At 37.2% G+C, this 20062-nt stretch overlaps 1 protein-coding gene across 1 annotated transcript in view; it reads left to right on the top strand.

Annotated features, from left to right (window-relative positions):
• The window catches only part of MAP3K2 (mitogen-activated protein kinase kinase kinase 2), a 97596-nt gene that overhangs the window by 49468 nt on the left and 28066 nt on the right, over positions 1-20062 (top strand). Inside the window, exons 2-7 of the mRNA XM_015093318.3 lie at positions 1239-1307; positions 6330-6448; positions 7076-7116; positions 11593-11692; positions 16435-16548; positions 16931-17018. Of these exons, the coding sequence (XP_014948804.1) occupies positions 1301-1307; positions 6330-6448; positions 7076-7116; positions 11593-11692; positions 16435-16548; positions 16931-17018 (469 nt within the window). The 5' untranslated portion in view covers positions 1239-1300. The remainder of the gene's footprint in view (positions 1-1238; positions 1308-6329; positions 6449-7075; positions 7117-11592; positions 11693-16434; positions 16549-16930; positions 17019-20062) is intronic.

The raw sequence follows: 20062 nt of genomic DNA on the forward strand, positions 1-20062 counted from the left end.
CATCTCATTCCTCAGCTTTTCTAGAAAATTTTTTTCTTAATGTATTGCCTCCCCCAAATATTTTATCCCCAACCTCTGACAGTTGAGATATGTAACAGTTGTCCTCGATTGATTTTCGGTAAAGACTTCAAGCTCTTCGCGTTGGAAAAGCTTTAAGTCAGGTTAAATAAAGGCAGCCTTTCTAATGGGGTCTGTCAGCAAACCATTAGAGAGGTCAACTATGATAGTTTTGGGGGAATCCATTCTGCCTTCTCCAGGGGCTGGCCAGGCTGCTCATTTTCATGGGGACTTTGTGTCTGTTGGGTTTTTTTGTTCTTTGGCCACATTCTAGCATGTGGAGGCTTAGTTCCCAGTTGTATGTATGCGCTCAGTTATATCTGACTCTTTGTGACCCTACGGACTGAGGCCTGCTAGGCTTCTCTGTTCATAGCATTTTCCAGATAAGAATACTGGAGTGGGTTGCCATTTCCTCTTCCAAGGGATCTTCCCAGTGCAGCGATCAAACTTGCATCTCTTGATGTTTCCTGCTTTGGCAAGTGGATTCTTTACCACTGTGCCACCTAGGAATCTCCTTAGTTCCCTGACCAGGGCTCAAACCTGCACTCCTGCATTGCAAGTACAGAGTCTTAACCACTGGACTGTCAGGGAAATCTCTGGGCTTGTTGGTTTAAATTGCTAATTTAGAGCTGGGAGTAAAGGGTGGAAAAGATAAGAATAGGGAAGGTCAAAACACCACAAGGCTTTCTGTTTTTATTGAGACTACAGAATGCTTCCCAGATGGCTGCAAATTTTTGATTAATTCCTTTGTGTTGATTCTGATAATTTTTTCTTAGATGGAGGAGAGAATTTTTACTACTTTGTTGATGTCCTCCTTTTTGTCTCTAAACATGACCTTTTCCATGCATCTTTATGTGCCCCTGCCTTGTGGGAGCTTGAGTTTATTCAATTATCTCTTAAGCTTTTTAACTGTCAAAAATTGTTCCATTTTGTTTTGCTTTAGTTTAGATGGACAGAAATCTGAACAATACTGAAATAAATTTAATATAAAGTAATAATGATTTTTAGTTCATTCTCAATAATTGAATATCTGGGGAAAGTAAGGCACTTTCCCCATAAAAATGTGTAAAATATGAATATTGTGCATTCTCATTAGTGTTACTTATACTGATTTTTTTCTTTTTATGGCTCCCTCTTCTCTTTCTTCTTACTATTACCATGTTCATTTTTTACCTCCTTAGGCCACAGAGAATGCTGATGGGAGAACTATTTCCCTAATTTCCACGTAGTCAAGCTGATTGCCATGATGGGTGAGTTCCAACTAAAAGCATTTCTTATCTATAATTAAAGGATAATATGGGGTGAGGGCTTTCTGTGTGTGTGTGATAAGCTTCTTGGGAAGAAGTCTTATGATTTAGTACGTTTATATAATGTTTTACATTTATTTACTTAACAGTTTTGATTAAAGCACTTACTGTGTTGACTTTTACAGTTTTGGGATAACCAGTTTGTGCAGGACATGAGGTGGACATTCAAAAGAAACTGTTAAGATGGATTGTGATTTTATTTTATTTTTTCCCCTCTCTCTTTCTTTTATTTACTTATTTTTTTTGGATTGGGATTTTCTTAGAGACTGATGCCAGATAAAATTCTTGGTAAAGAAACCTGACTTTTAAAGATTGAGTAAATGCTGAGGAATGAATTGTTATATAATTATTCAACAGTGTAGTAATATAGATCAGTTCAGTTGCTCAGTCGTGTCCGACTCTTTGCGACCCCATGAATTGCAGCACGCCAGGCCTCCCTGTCCATCACCGTCTCCCGGAGTTCACTCAGACTCACGTCCATCAAGTCCGTGATGCCATCCAGCCACCTCATCCTCGGTCATCCCCTTCTCCTCCTGCCCCCAATCCCTCCCAGCATCAGAGTCTTTTCCAGTGAGTCAACTCTTCGCATGAGGTGGCTGAAGTACTGGAGCTTCAGCTTTAGCATCATTCCTTCCAAAGAAATCCCAGGGTTGATCTCCTTCAGAATGGACTGGTTGGATCTCCTTGCAGTCCAAGGGACTCTAAAGAGTCTTCTCCAAGACCATAGTTCAAAAGCATCAATTCTTCGGCGCTCAGCTTTCTTCACAGAAGATCTTCATGACCCAGATAATCACAATGATATGATCACTAATCTAGAGCCAGACATCCTGGAACGTGAAGTCAAGTGGGCCTTAGGAAGCATCACTACGAACAAAGCTAGTGGAGGTGATGAAATTCCAGTTGAGCTCTTTCAAATCCTGAAAGATGATGCTGTGAAAGTGCTGCACTCAATATGCCAGCAAATTTGGAAAACTCAGCAGTGGCCACAGGACTGGAAAAGGTCAATTTTCATTCCAATCCCAAAGAAAGGCAATGCCAAAGAATGCTCAAACTACCGCACAATTGCACTCATCTCACATGCTAGTAAAGTAATGCTCAAAATTCTCCAAGCCAGGCTTCAGCAATACATGAACTGTGAACTCCCTGATGTTCAAGCTGGTTTTAGAAAAGGCAGAGGAACCAGAGATCAAATTGCCAACATCCGCTGGATCACGGAAAAAGCAAGAGAGTTCCAGAAAAATATCTACTTCTGCTTTATTGACTATGCCAAAGCCTTTGACTGTGTGGATCACAAGAAACTGTAGAAAATTCTTCAAGAGATGGGAATACCAGACTACCTGACCTGCCTCTTGAGAAATCTGTATGCAGGTCAGGAAGCAACAGTTAGAACTGGACATGAAACAACAGACTGGTTCCAAATAGGGAAAGGAGTATGTCAAGGCTGTATATTGTCACCCTGCTTATTTAACTTATATGCAGAGTACATCATGAGAAACACTGGGCTGGAAGAAACACAAGCTGGAATCAAGATTGCTGGGAGAAATATCAATAACCTCAGATGCAGATGACACCACCCTTATGGCAGAGAGTGAAGAGGAGCTAAAAGCCTCTTGATGAAAGTGAAAGAGGAGAGCGAAAAGTTGGCTTAAAGCTCAACATTCAGAAAACGAAGATCATGGCATCTGGTCCCATCACTTCATGGGAAATAGATGGGGAAACAGTGGAAACAGTGTCAGACTTTATTTTTTTGGGCTCCAAAATCACTGCAGCTGGTGATTGCAGCCATGAAATTAAGAGAAGCTTACTCCTTGGAAGAAAAGTTATGACCAGCCTAGATAGTATATTCAAAAGCAGAGACATTACTTTGCCGACTAAGGTCCGTCTAGTCAAGGCTATGGTTTTTCCAGTGGTCATGTATGGATGTGAGAGTAATATAGATAGACTAAGGAAAATAGCTGCATAAAAATAATGAATCATGAAACTTTATAACAGAATAGAGGAGTAAATCATTGGTGTTCAAGGAGGATATGCTTTACAACTCTTGTGAGTTTTCTGTGGTTAATGGAAAGGAAGGCCAAAGTATGGGAATGGATTGTGGGGGATAAGTTTATATATCTTTTTGTTTTCTTTTGTACTTTCTTTTTTTCCCCCTCTTTTCTCCTTGGAGTTGAGGGTTCCAATGTGAGGCAGGGATTGGACAGGGAAAAACTAGAAAGAAGTGGAGCAAATGGCCCATCCCATCCTAATGGGGAAAAATAGACCGTGTTTGGAAGCTCAGGTTTTAAACTTAGACCAGTATCTTATACAGATATCTTAAATCTGACTGGTATTTGCCGATGTTTGTCTTTGTCACAGTGTTCCTCTCCCTTGCTTAACAAAGCCATTATTCACTTTTACATGTATATCGATGACAGTGGCGCCAGAGAGCTTAAATCTGTCCACGTGCTTTCCTGGAGGCCAGCACACTTTGAGTGTGTCTGTTGTGGCAGATGTGCAGGCACAGCCCCCAGCTTCCTGCTTTTTAAATATCTCCTCCGCCTGTAGCCAGGAGCGCAGCGCCGCAGGCGGTCCCGGGGCTCCGCTTCAGTCACCTCACCTCCAGCTGTGAATTGGAACTTTTACTGAATTCATACCAGCTTTTCGTTTTTGTTGCTGCCACCATAGTGTGCAAAGAACAGTCATGGCTTAAAAACATTTACAGAGGTTGTCTCACGAAACTATGAATAGCTAAAAGGATGCATCACAGATACTTGAATTTTAATTGAAGATTTTCTCTTGTAAATAGTTTCTTATGTGTAATGAATTAACCATAAAAGGTAATAAGTTAAGCATTTCTGATAAATCTTTTATTTGAAATTATTACCGCCCAAACATTTTCTGGGTTTGTGCTCAACAACCAAATGTCCTCTTAATGTGTGTCAGAAATCCACAGCTGCTTTTGTGTGGCTCCTGGTCAGACTGTGGGGTCCTCTGAGCAGCCTCTCTGCCATATAGATCAACTCACGATCGTGTGACGTTTATAACCTGTCCAATCTTCCTGGTACCTGTCACCACCGTAGAGATTCTTAATAGAGTAAAATGGTCTAAGAATGGTTAGAACAGTGCTTGTAGTGTATGGTCAACACTTGGCTTGATCCTTTGGGCATTTGTTAGCTTACATCTTATCAAAAGCAAGTTTCCCGTTGGGTATTTATGTAGCATCTGATTCTCCTTCAAACCAGAAAAAAGAAGGAGCTCGGTTAAGTAACCCTTCAGTTGTATGTCATCTCCCTGAGAAGTTACTTTTATTCAGTGACTCTGTCTACTTTTTTACATGTACTATGGAAAATGGTATTCATTTCTTTAAACTCAGTGTATGTAATATATATATATACTGAGTATATGTTACATATACTGAGTTAATATATGTAAACATGATAAGAGATTTAAGCCAAAGCCTTCCCAAGAATTTATTTTGCTGTTATAATATTAAACATGTAATGTTGAACATGAAATATTGTGAAAATGCCTAGATTCACATGCTTAAAGGCGAAAATAATTAGGACATAGATACGTGTAAGTATTAAAAGTTTTCCTCTCCCCAGTGTAGAATTGCGGGTCTTTCTTTTCATAAGAAAGTTATATCAGATAATTTCTTTCCAATTCATAGTATTTTCAGCTTATTCTTTTTCTAAGGAAGGATTTATATTTTATCAATAAGTGACATAGTCTGGCTTGGACCCACATACAGCACACATGTTGTGATTACATTAGACCCATTTGGCTCAGTTACTGTTTGGCTAAGCTAATATTATACAGAAATTTTATTTCACAAACAATACTTTTTGAAGGATTAAAATTTTCTCTGGACCTGGAATTTGTTAACAAAACCTTTGGAGCCATGATTTTAATTTTAATATGCAAGTAGTTTCACTATAGAACAGAATATATTGAGTGTTGTAAAAAAATTAAATGTTAGAGAAATAAGCTGTTTGTGTGTTTGAAAGACTGATAAAGCCATTGACTTGCCAGATCCTTTTTAATGATCTCCCTTTATAGGGTAAAGCATGTTTTAATTACTACTGCTCTGGAACATAAATTGTTGTTACCAAAATGGTTACATTGTAAAATGTAAGCTGTAAAGTCCCATAGTTCCTTTATTTACCAACTGTTGATTATCATTAGTAGAATTTTTTTACTAGTGAAAAATCAATAAAATTGTCCGGAGGTCATATAATTATCATTACTAGGATGCTCATGCTTAAATAGTCTTAGAAAGAAATCTTTGATATATTTGGAAAAGATTAAAAGTTCATGGTTCATGATCGTTTCAGTTTTACGGATTCAGTAATTTTTCTTGCATTGATACCTTTTAAGTTGTTAGTGGTTGAGGTCATTAGTCTGTTAATGTAGTCTTGTTGAACCTTATGGTGAAGGTATTAAAAAAAAACCACATCCAAATATCAGTAGGCCTTTATCTACAGATACAGCTTTTCTTTGTTCCTGACTTGAGGTACTGATGAAAGAGAAAAACTCTGGGAGGAATTCTGTATTTTAAACATAAATGCTAAATTATGACAGTATTTAGAGAAAGGTGTTTATTTTTTCCCCACTTGTTTTAATTAAGATTTTAGATGTCTTATTGATGTTTTGTTTAGGAGTCATAGAAAAGAATTTGTTATAACAGGGTTGTTTTGACCCATATCCTAGAATGTTACATCAGGAGAAGAGTCAGAACGACTGTACTTGCCTTATAAATGTCTTGTGTGAACACCTAGTGTGAGGCAGGTGCTTGATATAGTGCAGTTTTAAGTTACTTATGTTCAGTTTTTAAATAGCTAAGCGTTTCTTTCACCAAAATAACAAATGCAGGCCTTGAATGTGTTCTAGATGCATTAAGTTTTATTATAAATTTTATATTGATGTCTATGATAAATGCATATTGAAATCACAGTTCTGTGTGTGTTTTATTTTAAAAATACCTAGATGATCAGCAAGCTTTGAACTCAATCATGCAAGATTTGGCTGTTCTTCATAAGGCCAGTCGACCAGCATTATCCTTACAGGAAACCAGAAAAACAAAATCCTCATCACCAAAAAAGCAGGTATTTGTCTCAGTAATATATTAATAAACATATACTGTTCTGTGAATTATTTTCTTTGGGTATCCTAATTGTATAGAGGATTTGTTTGAAGTGATTCGCTTTCATACTTTTGAATCAAGTATTTTGTTGTCATGCATTTTTCTGTAAGGGTGTCAGTTCTTTTAAAGGATAGTTTCATTTGCGGTAGCTTCCCTCTAGAGTAGATATCTCATCCAATTCCTAAGGCATGTGACACGTGCAAGTGGCTTTCATTTAAACAATTGGCTATTCTCTGTATTTACAGGTGAAGACAATCTTATTCTTATACTTGAGGTTCATCTGGAACATCTAACATAGAAAGTGGAAATGTGGTTTTCTGTATTGCTCTCTAACAGAGTTAGTAAATGTCACATGCTGGGGATCCCATCACTGATAGATCTTGGTGTTCTTTCCTGTTGAGCCCAGATTAAGCAACCTAATTCTCTCAACTCAGCTCTTGGGTAGAAGCTGTCAGTTGGTTGGAGTTGACGCTGATTGAAATCTCCTTCCCCCTCTGCTCTATCTTAAATGAATGACTAAAAAGAAAAGTGATTTAGAAATTCTGGGAATTTTATCTGATCTCTGTTATGACTTATCATTTCATTCCAGAATGATGTTCGAGTCAAATTTGAACACAGAGGAGAAAAAAGGTAAGAAAGGGAGCATTATATGTCAGTTCATTGATTTAATCAAATGCATTGCCTACTTAAGATATTAGAGGTTCTTTTTAGATTTTAATATAGGTTCTCGTGGCTTACGGATTGAGAATGGAATAGTCTTTGTTAGTAACTGTAATGTGTACTTGTACTTAAGATAGAATCTTATCAAATTTCAGGCTACAAAGCATCAGAAGTGAATCATGTTTTTACTTTGCAGTATTAGGAAATAACTAAGGTCATTGTGTAATGCAGCTTTAACTATTACCTTTTAAGAATATTTTTACTCAGTGGAAATTAAATATTTTTCTCCTTATAATTCTGTCATCTCTTCAGATACTGTACAGATTTTAGGTGTATGGACTTATATTCACAATTTTGAGTATTCTGAAAAAACTTGAATCATTTGACCTGTATTTAATTAGTAACATTGAGAAAAGTGTTGGACTGATGACTATAAATTATTTAGCAAAGGTGGAAGACTATCCTTCAACTGGGCGTTTGTATCTCAGTAGAATGGTGGAAATGGTCACAGTGGTAGGTGGTTGACAACAGAATTGCTGACAAGACCTTGTAGAAGTTAAAGAAGATAGACTTTTATTTCAGTTATTAGTGTCTCATTAATATAATGAAAGATCTGTCCATCTTAAGGATTTTAAAAAGCTCACAGATCATATAACCTGAAGATGTAAAAACGTTTTACACAGAGATTTGGGGGGGGGGGGGGAACCAAACAGGTGGAAAGTCTTCCCTGGCAGTCCAGTGGTTAAGATTGCACATGCCAAGACTGTGGATTTGATTCTGGTCAGGGAGCTAAGATCCTACATGCCTTAGGGCCAAAAAACCAAAACATAAACAGAAGCAGTATTGTAACAAATTCAGTAAGGACTTTAAAAGATAAGTGAATAAGTAAACTGAAAGAAAAGAAGGGAGTAGGGGATGCAGACACATTATACAGGTATTGTTCTGCCTGCTTTTTCCCGTTTACAATGTTTATGGACATATTCTCAATTTTTTTTTTTTAGTTCATTGAGGACTGATTATTGAGTACTTACTATATGCTGGGCTATAAAGGGAATAAAGTTAAGTGAAATATGCACGATGCCTCCTGTTACAAATCTTACAAGTCTAGCAGATAGTCTCCAAGCTTAGAGGCATGGTCCCTAGGGGCAACACAAGGCAGTCCTTTGTGAAATAAGAAAATTCTAGGATTAAAAAATTTTAATTCTTTAAAAATATTTATTTGGGGACATGTATGCTTACATGATATGTGTGTGTGTGTGTGTGTGTGTGTGTGCGCGCGCATGCGCGTGCACTCAGAAATACGGAGCTGATAACAGTTCAGAAATCAAAACTTGGATCCCCAAGGAACGTCGACATTCTAGGAATCAGCGGACTGGAATGTGTGAATTTAACTCAGATGACCGTTATATCTACTACTGAGGGCAGGAATCCCTCAGAAGAAATGGAGTAGCCATCATGGTCAACAAAAGAGTCCAAAATGCAGTACTTGGATGCAATCTCAAAAACGACAGAATGATCTCTGTTCGTCTGCAAGGCAAACCATTCAATATCACAGTAATCCAAGTCTATGCCCCAACCAGTAACGCTGAAGAAACTGAAGTTGAACGGTTCTATGAAGACCTACAAGACCTTTCAGAACTAACACCCAAGAAAGATGTCCTTTTCATTATAGGGGACTGGAATGCAAAAGTAGGAAGTCAAGAAACACCTGGAGAAACAGGCAAATTTGGCCTTGGAATGCGGAATGAAGCAGGGCAAAGACTAATAGAGTTTGGCCAAGAAAATGCACTGGTCATAGCAAACACCTTCTTCCAACAACACAAGAGAAGACTCTACACATGGACATCACCAGATGGTCAACACTGAAATCAGATTGATTATATTCTTTGCAGCCAAAGATTGAGAAGCTCTATACAGTCAACAAAAACAAGACCAGGAGCTGACTGTGGCTCAGATCATGAACTCCTTATTGCCAAATTCCGACTAAAATTGAAGAAAGTAGGGAAAACCGCTAGACCAATCGGGTATGACCTAAATCAAATCCCTTATGATTATGCAGTGGAAGTGAGAAATAGATTTAAGGGCCTAGATCTGATAGAGTGCCTGATGAACTATGGAATGAGGTTCGTGACATTGTACAGGAGACAGGAATCAAGACTATCCCCATGGAAAAGAAATGCAAAAAAGCAAAATGGCTGTCTGGGGAGGCCTTACAAATAGCTGTGAAAAGAAGAGAGGCGAAAAGCAAAGGAGAAAAGGAAAGATATAAGCATCTGAATGCAGAGTTCCAAAGAATAGCAAGAAGAGATAAGAAAGCCTTCCTTAGCGATCAATGCAAAGAAATAGAGGAAAAGAACAGAATGGGAAAGACTAGAGATCTCTTCAAGAAAATTAGAGATCCTAAGGGAACATTTCATGCAAAGATGGGCTCGATAAAGGACAGAAATAGTCTGGACCTAACAGAAGCAGAAGATATTAAGAAGAGGTGGCAAGAATACACAGAAGAACTGTACAAAAAAGATCTTCACGACCCAGATAATCATGATGATGTGATCACTAATCTAGAGCCAGACATCTTGGAATGTGAAGTCAAGTGGGCCTTAGAGAGCATCACTACGAACAAAGCTAGTGGAGGTGATGGAATTCCAGTTGAGCTATTTCAAATCCTGAAAGATGATGCTGTGAAAGTGCTGCACTCAATATGCCAGCAAATTTGGAAAACTCAGCAATGGCCACAGGACTGGAAAAGGTCAGTTCTCATTCCAATCCCAAAGAAAGGCAATGCCAAGGAATGCTCAAACTACTGCACAATTGTACTCATCTCACACGCTTGTAAAGTAATGCTCAAAATTCTCCAAGCCAGGTTTCAGCAATACATGAACTGTGAACTCCCTGATGTTCAAGCTGGTTTTAGAAAAGGCAGAGGAACTAGAGATCAAATTGCCAACATCTGCTGGATCATGGAAAAAGCAAGAGAGTTCCAGAAAAACATCTATTTCTGCTTTATTGACTATGCCAAAGCCTTTGACTGTGTGGATTACAATAAACTGTGGAAAATTCTGAAAGAAATGGGAATACCAGACTACCTGACCTGCCTCTTGAGAAACCTGCAGGTCAGGAAACAACAGTTAGAACTGGACATGGAACAACAGACTGGTTCCAAATAGGAAAAGAAGTACGTCAAGGCTGTATATTGTCACCCTGCTTATTTAACTTATATGCAGAGTACATCATGAGAAACGCTGGATTGGAAGAAACACAAGCTAGAATCAAGATTGCCAGGAGAAATATCAATAACCTCAGATATGCAGATGACACCACCCTTGTGGCAGAAAGTGAAGAGGAGCTAAAAAGCCTCTTGATGAAAGTGAAAGAGGAGAGGGAAAAAGTTGGCTTAAAGCGCAACATTCAGAAAACGAAGGTCATGGCATCTGGTCCCATCACTTCATGGGAAATAGATGGGGAAACAGTGGAAACAGTGGCAGACTTAATATTTTGGGGCTCCACTGCAGATGGTGACTGCAGCCATGAAATTAAGAGAAGCTTACTCCTTGGAAAAAAAGTTATGACCAACCTAGAAAGTATATTCAAAAGCAGAGACATTACTTTGCCAACAAAGGTCCGTCTAGTCAAAGCTGTGGTTTTTCCAGTGGTCATGTATGGATGTGAGAGTTGGACTGTGAAGAAGGCTGAGCACCGAAGAATTGATGCTTTTGAACTGTGGTGCTGGAAAACACTCTTGAGAGTCCCTTGGACTGCAAGGTGATCCATCCAGTCCATTCTGATGGAGATCAGCCCTGGGATTTCTTTGGAAGGAATGATGCTAAAGCTGAGACTCCAGTACTTTGGCCACCACATGCGAAGAGTTGACTTACTGGAAAAGACTCTGATGCTGGGAGGGATTGGGGGCAGGAGGAGAAGGGGACGACAGAGGATGAGATGGCTGGATGGCATCACTGACTCGATGGACGTGAGTCTGAGTGAACTCCGGGAGTTGGCGATGGACAGGGAGGCCTGGTGTGCTGCGATTCATGGGGTCACAAAGAGTCAAACACAACTGAGCGAGTGAACTGAGCTGAACTGAAAGAACCACTTTATTTTTTTACCAGTGTCATCGTATGGCTATGACATAGTTAAGGTTAATCATTTTCCAAAATGAATTTTACATTGTTATTAAATATAAAAAACAGTGCAAATTATAAACTGCAGAGTATTTTGGTAATTTCATTTTTATAGTTTTTATTAGGCTAGAAGAGACTTCAGAATTCTTGAACCTTGTGTTAAAATGTTAGTGTACCTGATCAGAAATAATTGTAATGTTTAAGTAAAGTGAATATTTATATTTTAACTTGATTTTGTATTTCTGTATTCAGGAGGTAACTGTTACAAGTAAGTTATTTAACTGTGCATAAGAAAATAAAATATATTAAAATTCTGTTTACATAGAATCCTTCAGTTCCCCAGACCAGTTAAACTGGAAGACCTGAGATCTAAAGCGAAAATTGCCTTTGGACAGTCTATGGATCTGCATTATACCAATAATGAGGTAAACATGTGCACATTAACTTTCAATAATTCTGTTTTTGGAAAAGTAGTGTGTTTATTTAAGAGGTTGTTTTAGGATGGTTGTGCTTTTATTTGGGCATTGATAAGGATGTGTTAATTGAGAGGAATAAGATATCAGTAGTAAGTTTTAACTCATTAAAATGGATCTTTTCATTGTGGAGTGTACTGGAAGGTGCTGCTGTGCCACAGTTGAGAGTCTGTTAGAGGAGGAAATGCGTGTATTGCCTGGAAGTTTGCTGCCTGTTTATGTTTTGGTTTTCTTCTTTGTTCTTTACTGATGAACTCTTTCTTTCCTTTTCATACTGTATACTTTTCTGCAGAGACAACAGGGCTTTGGTAGTTGGACCGTTTAGTTAAAACTTAAAGGATTGCTTTCATGCTGCTAAGATTTTCATGCTGTGAATAGATTGTTAGTTTATGTTTGGGAGTCAGTATGTAATCTCAGTATGACACTAAGGAGCTCTGTGTTCTGGGGAATCCCTTTTGAACCTTCTGTAAAATTTGGATTGCAAATCTCTGAGATTTCTTTCAGATCCTATGATCTCAGATCAAGATCTTGAGATTTAAAAATTTCTAGGGACAGTTTAGTTAATTGGGTAATTTATTTTCTTTTCCCTCTCAGAAATATCTGTTGAATTTGCAAGGCATGATGGTTATGATTTATGAATTGCAGCCCCTAATGGAGTTTATAGACTTGTATTAGAAGTAGACAGTTAATAACTGAATTGTTTAGATATGTGAGTTCTTTGAAGGAAATGCATAAAATATTATGATAAAGGATAAAGGCAAGGGCAGTATATGTCTTATTTAGTTAGTACTAAGGAAGAGCTAAATGAGGTCATAGTATTTAATTGTTGAGATTTGAAGTATGAAAAGTCAATCCTACAAAGAATTTGAGTAACATTCATGATAGAGAGCCGCTTGAGAGCAGAGCATACAGAGATCCTGGGAAGGAAAAGACTTGTGTGTCAGGAACAGAAAAAAATGTCAGTGGTAATGGAGTGACAGTGGGAAGTTTAGTAAAAATTAGAAAACGTGAAAGTACTTTGCAAATGTTAAAGCATGGTGCTAATAAAAATGCTTGAAATATTAGATTTTCTAATGAATTATTGTCATTTTAAAGCAAGAGAACATGCAAATATGGCTTGTCTAAAGATATCACTTATAAAATGGAAAGTATTTTGAGTAAGTAAAAATCCATATCCAAAGAAACAATGTTTCTGAACAAAGTGATGAGTACCATTCTATAGTAATACCTTAGAATGTCATTTTTCAAATACTTTTTGGGTTTTTGGGTAGCTATGAACACCTCTTCTTGCCTGGCCCTGTCTTGGCACTTATTTGTGTCTGTGCTGGCCTAATTTAACTTCCAACTGGCAGCCCCTGAGATTCTGAGGACTTATCAGAGATATGACTGTAGGGTGTAAGTTGAAGTATATAAGGGAGGGAATGGGGATTGGTGATACGAGGCTCAAGGATGTGGCGGGAGATGGGGATGGATGGGCCCCACTTGCCCACCGTGCTAACTTGTTGGATTTACACCCTTTATGGACCTCTTCTCTTCCTTGTCTTCCCGATTACCCTACCAGTGTTTCCTAGTATCTTTTATAAACATGCTTGCATTTATCTCATGGTACGATTCTGGGGAACCCAGATATATCTTTGTTTTGGTTTTGTTTGGTCTAAAATTGTGTCATGGAAAACTTTTAAATGCCAAGGTACATTGACTACAATATTGTCTTGACCTATGAGCCTAGTATGTCTGTCAAGAAAAGTTAGGTTAATTTGGCATGATTTGTTCATATTGTTCCTATCTGAGCTCTTAAAATTGCTGTTTCTTTTTCTGAGTTCTCCCAGTTTGTTACAGACATACCTTGGAGATACTGCAGGTTCAGTCTAGACCTCTACAATAAAGTGACTGTTGCGACAGAACCAGTCACATGAATTGTTTTCCCAGTGCAGTTATGCTTGTGTTATAGTCTCTTAAGCATGTGATATTAAAATACTTTATAGTTAAAAATGCTAGTCATCATTGTAAGCTTCAGCGAATTATGATCCTCTTGGAATAGTAACATCAAAGATCACTGATCATAGATCACCATAATAATTATAATAATAATGAAAACCTTTGAAATATTTGGAAGGTTTACCAGAAAGTAACATAGAGACACAGGGGAGTAAGTGCTGTTGGAAAAATGGTGCCAGTAGACTTGAGGCAGGGTTGCCACAAACCTTCACTTTGTGAAAAAACAGTGTCTATGAAGAGCATAGGTGATGTGCTCTGAAGCAGGGGGTGCCTGCATATGATATTTTTTAGGGTTTTCTTGAGGATTGATGTAGAGCTGATTGACTAGGTTTTAGCAGCTTGCTCCCATTTTCCAAAAATTGGGAAATTTCTTCATATCAGCTTCTTTTTCTCATGCTTTCTGAAGGATTCTCAGAGTGGTTTTGCTGTTTTTATCTGGGTGTCCTCTTGGCAAAAGTATGGTAGAGGAGGCATTAGGGTACAACATTACATTGCTTAACGTTTTCCTGCCACTCTTGAGTGTGAGAATCTGTGGTTTCTGAGTTAGCTATGTTCTGATTCACAGAGTGACAAGCCTGCTGTGTGTTCTTGGACAGTGGGGGTATTAGGGAGAGACTTAAAAGAGGTGTTAGTTTTATGGACCTGTAGACATGCAGAAAACTCATTGATACTACTTTTATTCCAGTTCTATAAATATTTTTTTGTCTGTGTAATACAAAATCCTCTGTTCTAAAAGAATTATTTTGGTTTACCAGAATTGAAACAGAGGAATTTAAGCTGGGATAGGATCTTTATCTTATAAAGTGCCAGGCAGCTATGCATTGTCACAGGGCATAGATGGGGATGTGTAGGCCAGGTGGATTTTCTGGCGTTCCCCATTTTAGATGGGTAGACAGTGAGCCTTTTTATGGCCAGTTGTCATGTTTCACTGTGTGAAGTTGAAAGATAAGTCACTTATTTCAGATTTAGGTTCTGTTTAGTGAGATTTCGGACTCAATTTTTAGTTTCCTTTCCAGAAATTATTTTTATTAACATACAACTGATTTACCAGTAATAAGCCTGAGGAAAATAGATTTTATGAATGAGACTGAAGTGAATTCACTGAACAGGAAAATATTGGGTAATTTATTTAGTATGATTTAGAAAAGGTGAAACTTGTTCTCGACTTTCAGTTATTGTTTTAGAATTTGTAACAGGTGCCCTTAGCACATATGCGAGATTACAGCAGAGCTGTAGACCAGGGGCCACTTCAGGCTCCTCCATAATGTCCAGATTGCACTCTAGCAAGCCGCAGACTCATTCATGTTAATGCTTTGTTACTGTGACTTAAACTAGAGTCTTTTTTGAATTTAAGTAGATCAGACTTGTTTATTGATATCCGTTAATATTCTGTTGTTGTTGTGTGTTTGTTTTTTTTTTTAGAAAAATTTCTCAGGAAAAGAAAAAGGGCCTAATAGTAGATAAGTTGTAACAGTATAAAGTTTGCTATGAACAGAAATTGGGAATATAATTTCAAGTACTGAGTGAGGGTAAGCAGATTGTATGATGTAATCCACATTAGTCCTGCTTTGTATTTGTGTTTGGCAGCCTTTCTTAAACAAGGAATAGTTTTCATAAAAGAAATCCACAGAGAATGAGTTCACACCATGTCAGCTAGTGGGTTTGAGTACAGATGAAGCTTTGCCCTATATTTATTAAACAATATTTACCAAGAATTTGTTTTTTGCTGTGCTCTGCCTTCATTGCAAGTTTAGGGAAATCCTTGTCTGCTAGGTGTTTATACTGTACAAGACCCTTAACTAGTTCACTGGGCCTTTACATTTGAATGGCCTGTATCCTGCGTGTGTTAGTGCAGGCTCGCAAGTATGGAGTATGTTTGCTTGTTTTCATTCTGTCCTTTTAATGAAATGGAATGTACTTTGAAGATTATTGACAGAGTTGTCTTAAGCTAGTAAATTTACATTTGAAACAAGTATTTTGTTAAGTAGTATGAATCTTGCCTTTCCCTCACAGACCGTTTAGGTGCTTCGGTCCGTTATAATGTCTGATCTGTAAGAGGACTGATGAAAGCAGACTTCAGCATTCGGGGCTTGTTGCAGGATGGCTCCCCTGTTCAGCTCACTTGGCTTAGATGGTGGAGGTCACGTTGCCGTGGTCAGAGGGAGCAGGGCAGGGGGGACTGTAGATTGCAGGCGCCTTACTGGTGGCACCCCGCCACGGCCTCTGTCGGCAGTGCTTGTTTGTGTTGTGTATGTTGGTAAGTACACTAGTGAGAATGCATACCTCTGCTTATTATTTTTTGAAAAATAAAAATTTCGTCAATGCAGGTGAAAGATAATACTTCTATATAGTTTTGTATATGTTCCTTAATGCTGTTTTGAGGTGAAGAGACTGTAACTTAAGTTTAACAATATTATGGAAATATCCTAGAAAATTGATCTTTAATCTTTAAATATGTTTTCTAGAAAAATTTAATGTATAATAAAGCAAAAAATTTATTCATATTCATTTTATGATTTCAGTGATGGTAGGATGAGAAGAAAAAAACCTAGATACATATATTCATTCAGAATTTCATTATACTGACAAAGAACAAAGTATTTTGAGGTTTATAATTCCATAATAATGGGGATGCTCCTAGAAGGACTTGACCTGATGAGATGGCTACACAATTTCTTATGTTCCTTTTTGTTTAGTTGGTAATTCCATTAACCACCCAAGATGACTTGGACAAGGCTGTGGAACTGCTGGATCGTAGTATTCACATGAAGAGCCTCAAAATACTACTTGTAATAAATGGAAGTGCACAGGTATGAACTGGGAATTTTTTTGAGTGAGGATTATAGGATATATGCCTATAAGAAGTCAATGTATGAAATATAGTTATATTCTATAATCATTGATATATTTTCAATATGATTATATTTAAACTTACACATTGTAATTGCTATAGTGCAATATCCTTGCTCCTCAAAACTATATAGCCAAAATTACAAATAAGTATAATATACTGTACATATGATGTTAATAGCAACTGAGAACCTGGGAAGAATTACATTAGAATTAAAATTGCAAAGAGTAAATTTGCTAAGACCCAGAGAGAGAATACTTGGGTTGTGTTTGATAGGGGAAGGAGTCTGATTAAAACCCTAAAGGAGAAGAATAACGTTAATCTTCCTTTTTTCTCTTTAGGCTACTAATTTAGAGCCATTGCCATCACTAGAAGATTTGGATAACACAGTATTTGGAGCAGAGAGGAAAAAAGGACTTTCTGTAGTAGGTAAGAAAGCTAGTGTCTAAATCATGAAATGGGTTACTTTTCAGTTTCATCTGCATCCTTTAATGTAGGGTAACACCTGTACATAATCCTGATAAATAGTTTATCTCTTTATTCCTTGCAGTTTATTGCAGTTAACTACGTTCGAGTATCTGATGTCCCTTGAAAAGTTATGTCGAGTATTAACAGGATTAGCAGTCACCAGTTTAAATATTTCCTTTCTTTATATACATAGGGTATTTTGATTTTTAAAAAATTAAAACCTAAAAAATGTTTTAATTGTAAAAATAAAGTGAAGGAAAAAAATTAAAAGTAATTCCAATATATTAAAGTTAATGGATGGACTAATAAATTAATAGGCCTTTCTCTAAGTTTTAATTATTGCCAAGAATGCTATCAAAATAAAGATTGCTAAGAATTTGCAGATTATGCTTTATAATTACTTTAGTAGTCATTAAAAATACAGTTATAATTAAGCTTATGATAGAAAAATGGATCCTATGTGCAATTTTTTTTTTTAAAGGAGGCTTATTAGAGAGACATAGGCTGGGCAGAGGTGCTCTGAACTTGCCAGTTCTGTGAATCTTCTTCAGTTTCTATAAAACATTGATATTCCACATTTTTATATGATAAAAACATTATATTGCTCAAAAAACATTGGTATAAATGTTTTTAACAGATAGAGCAGTGAATATGAGCGTTAAAGGTAGCATGAAAACATGAGAGATGGATTTAAGAAGGAAGGTAGAAGGAGATGAAAACAGATGAATGGGGAGAAAGTGGAAGGGAATCGAAGACTGGCTGTAGAAGAGGACTGTTAATAATAAAAGAAAAGATTAAACTGGTGTGTGAACACACCAGAACATTTATGAGTTTGTTACTCATCTTCTGTCTTTTCCCCCAAAACTGTTTATGACTTGCTGCTGCGCGTGTGCTCCGTCAGGTCTGGCTCTTCACGGCCCCACGCACTGTACCCTGCCAGGCTCCTCTGTCCACGGGATTCTCTAGGCAAGAATACTAGGATGGGTAATCATTCCCTCCTCCAGGGGATCTTCCTGGTCCAGGGATCAAACCTGAGTCTCCTACATTGTAGCCGAGCTCCTTACCATCTGAGCCATCAGAGAAGCCCGATTTATGACTGCGTCCTTCTAAGTGCGTTTTACGTTGTGTTACTTTGGGTTTCCAAAGTGTTAGAAATATGAGCAGCAGCGATAATATACAAGTAAACTAATAATATTTGCTTATCTTCATTTGTATTTAATTTTATATAATTAAATTTTTGATAAAAGAATATTAGAAGTATCTGAGTTCAAATTCTAGCTCTCTGATTAACCAGCAGCCAGTGACATTGTCCTCATCTTTAAATCATGGGATTATTGCAGCAGACAGTTGAGAGAACACTTTATAGTACATTTAGCTTTTCAAACTAGAAAGCATGACTGTTACTAATCATTGATTTCTTTCTGTATTCCCTTTTATCATTATAGTACCTATCATTTTAAAGCAAAAAAATGCCAATTCACCTTCGTTGTATTAGATAGAACAAGCTAACTACGTTAGTTAAATTGGCAGTTTTAATTCATTTTCATTTAAAACTACTGAATGCCTCACTTTTACTCTGCTAATAATTATTCTTATCAGTGCCAGCATAAAAAGAAACGGAAATTGTAAAGTATAAAATTACTAGTCTTTTCTTGGCACTTTAAGCTTGAAATGGCTTTGATAGGTATGACCATTATCCTTTCCCTTTATTTATTGAAAATTATTTCCTTTAATTATTTTCACAGAAGATAGAGGAAGAGCTTCCACAGGAGTATGTGCTGGTGTGGAGGTCTTGACCACTGAAATATGTAGTACTAACAAAGGTTCAAAAGTATAGGTTATCAAGTAAGGAGATAAAAAAATTTTCAAAGCCTTTTTTCTTCCCTGTTGTGCTTTGAATAATGAGTGTATTTATCTTCGTTTGTAAATAAGAGCTTATAGAAGGAACAAAAACATTAGGGACATTGTGATCATAGTTGTTACAAAGTCCAAATCAATTCCTGGCTCAAAGGTTTCCTAATAATTTTAGAGTCAAGTGTAGAATATTATCTTTTTTATGCATATCTCTTGGTAATCATTTTGTTCTCTTTCTCCCTCTCTCTTCACTAACAATTCCAACATGTGTTTACAGTGACCCCTTTACATGAAGCAAGAGCCTTTTTTGCTTGAAATTTGACCAGAACACAAATGCTCACATAACTTCCTCAAATCTTTGTTTTTTTTTTAATTTCGAAAAATTAGGAGGAAAGCACAGAAACTGTGTTAATAAACATAGCACAATGAGATGAGCTATTTTAGTGTCTCTAATTCTCTAAACTATGAAGAAATTTAAATTCCAGGAATATGGCTTGCCACCAGAAGCCTAATTTTAAGTATCCAAGGATAAAATCCAGCATTCCAAATTGGAAACATTCTAATATTGGCTAAATGACTAAGAAGTAAATCTCACTTTAGATTTCTAAAGATTAAAGAGAGGCAGTGCAAAGAGCATCGTGTAGACAGATGTGCACGGCATATGTTCATTATGAATAATTTTGCCATCACAGCACCTTTGCAAAGGAAAGATTTAGTCCCATGTTTACAGATAAGGAAACAGGTTCATGGAGATTAGATAGCTTTCCCAAAGACAGAGCTGGTAAATAACTGGAACTGGAATTTAAACCAAGGGTGGACTGTGAAGTTCATATACTTTCCGCTAGATCATGGTGCCTTTCATAAATTACATTAAAGGGTAACATATATCAGGGTACCAGTGACCTTTGGAAATGGAGAAGCAGTGGCATTTATCTAAAAATTTTAAGAGCCCCTGGAATGGCTTCTCACTCCAATGTCATTGCCTGGAGAATTCCTTATACAGAGGAGCCTGGCGGACTATATAATGGGGTTGCAAAAGAGTCAGATGCGACTGAACGACTTTCTCTTCTTTTTTTTTTTTCATTGTGTTATCAACCTCATAATGCAGTTGTCAGCAGGCAGAAAAACATACTACCTAACAAGTATAAATG

Source organism: Ovis aries, chromosome 2 (assembly GCF_016772045.2).
Source record: "Ovis aries strain OAR_USU_Benz2616 breed Rambouillet chromosome 2, ARS-UI_Ramb_v3.0, whole genome shotgun sequence".
Lineage (NCBI taxonomy): Eukaryota > Metazoa > Chordata > Mammalia > Artiodactyla > Bovidae > Ovis > Ovis aries.